General features: G+C 48.5%; 1 protein-coding gene across 1 annotated transcript; it reads left to right on the plus strand.

Moving 5' to 3' along the window:
- Positions 1-6: 6 nt before the first annotated feature.
- Positions 7-1,874, plus strand: LOC112078910 (protein patched homolog 2-like; the record flags this gene model as incomplete). The annotated part of the gene is made up of 2 exons (XM_024145017.1): positions 7-1,579; positions 1,759-1,874. Coding segments are annotated over exons 1-2 (377 nt in total), but the record flags the coding sequence as incomplete, so codon positions are not given.
- Between the last annotated feature and the right edge of the window lie 8 nt (positions 1,875-1,882).

Consider the following 1,882-nt stretch of genomic DNA (forward strand, 5'->3'; position numbering starts at 1 on the left):
GGGCCTAGGCCGGTTCACTCAAGCAAAAAATAGCAGATAAAGGAGCCTCTCTTTGCAAGCAGGAGCAAAGGCGCTTGGTATGTGGGAATGGGAGAGTAGCAGCTTTATTTGAAGCCACTCTCTTCATGAATCATTGGAGTGAGGTTGGGCCCAGAGTTAGGACACTTTGGGGATTCTTTTTTCTCTCTATACCAACTAAAGTAAATGGCATCAAAGTTTTTAGATTCTTTTATTTATTTCTTTACAGCATTTACTTTTTATATGATTGGTACAGCATTAAATTATGACTTGTAATGGTCTGAGTTCTTGTTTCTTGTAGATTTTTTGTTGTTGATAGTTTGATTATTGGATTTTTTGGAGATGTGAGAATGTAAATTAAAAATAAAATAATTCAATCGACCAAGTGGGTTATATGTATAAAAATAAATGGTACAATTTTAACACAGGAAGGAGGGAAAAGTAAAAAAACATTACGAGCCGGGAGAGCCGGGAGACATTACGACCTTACGGAGCTGAGGCCATTTCTGGTTGTGTGGTGTATTATGGGTAATGTGGTAGAATACAGATGTTGCAAGGGCAATCCTGTAAAGCGGAGGATGCTTCCTCTTGACAAGTACTCTCTTTGTACTGGTGGGAGCCACTGAGTTAGCGCACTGTACTAAGTTTACTTGGTACAGCAAAAGCTGTCAACTGACACCAAAGCGTTATCCCTCAGGCCACATAATTGCCTGCTCTTTGGAGAAAATTATAAATGTAGCATGGAGGAGGACCCAGAGGCAGCAGCAGCGAAAAGCCTTAGGATTAGGCATTTTGAAAGGCTCTGTGAACATCACACCACTAAACAGCGTGAGAGGCAGGCAGGCAATCAACCCAACAGAGAGAGCACACAGACAGACTCCCTGCTCAGCTCTCCCACCAGCCAGCCCTCTCACTGCTCCACTGCAGCCTTATCAAGATGTTTAGAGGCAGAGGTAATTGTTATGACTCGATGCACAAAGTTAAGAAATAGGCGCGAGCAGCCTGCCGCCGTGTTTTTCCCTCTGCATTGTGGCCCCGTGTAACAGGATAATAAACGCTACTTTATAAACGCAGTATCTGCAGCTCCTCGTCACCAGGGAGAGCCCAGCAGAGGCAGGGCAAGATCAGAACCAGCCAGAAGCATACAGGAAGGGAGATGGGGAGGTGTAGGTACGGTGGCATGGGTGCAGCTGGAGGAGGAAAGGAAAGAAAAAGGGAGGGGCAGAACGTGCTGCAGAAAGAGCACAGCTGAACTGGACTTAACAGGACTGTATATAAAGTGACGTAGATTGCTATAGCCATGGCATCGCTCTGCTGTGCCCTGCGACTCCCACTGAGCCTGTATGTTGTTGTGTTCCTCTACAGGGGGATGCCGGACATCCAGTGGATGAACCTGGACCCTTTGAAGCTGATGGAGGAGCTCAGCCAGTTCACCAGTCTGGAGGGCTTCAGGGAAATGCTGGACAAGGCCCAGGTGGGTCACGCTTACATGAACCGCCCCTGCCTGGACCCCAACGACCCCGAGTGCCCCCTCAGCGCCCCCAACAAGGACCTGAGAGAGGTAAGCTTGCGCCACAGTACCCCTATCTCCCTTCCACCTCTCCATCTCTGCGTCTCTATCTCCTTCCACCACCACTCTCCCTCTCTTTTAAAGAAGAGGGTATTTTAGTGAGCCCAATGTGCCTGGTTGTTAAATAAGCTAACTGTTGGCCCTGCCTGTCTGTCTGTCTCCCTCCACAGAGTCCTGACATTGCCGGGCGGCTCCAAGGCGGTTGCCACGGCTTCTCCAAAAAGTTCATGCACTGGCAGGAGGAGCTGATCCTGGGCGGTCGGGTCAAGGACACCCAGAATGCTTTGCAGAGGT

This window comes from Salvelinus sp. IW2-2015, unplaced genomic scaffold (assembly GCF_002910315.2).
Source record: "Salvelinus sp. IW2-2015 unplaced genomic scaffold, ASM291031v2 Un_scaffold6479, whole genome shotgun sequence".
Classification (NCBI taxonomy): Eukaryota; Metazoa; Chordata; class Actinopteri; order Salmoniformes; family Salmonidae; genus Salvelinus; species Salvelinus sp. IW2-2015.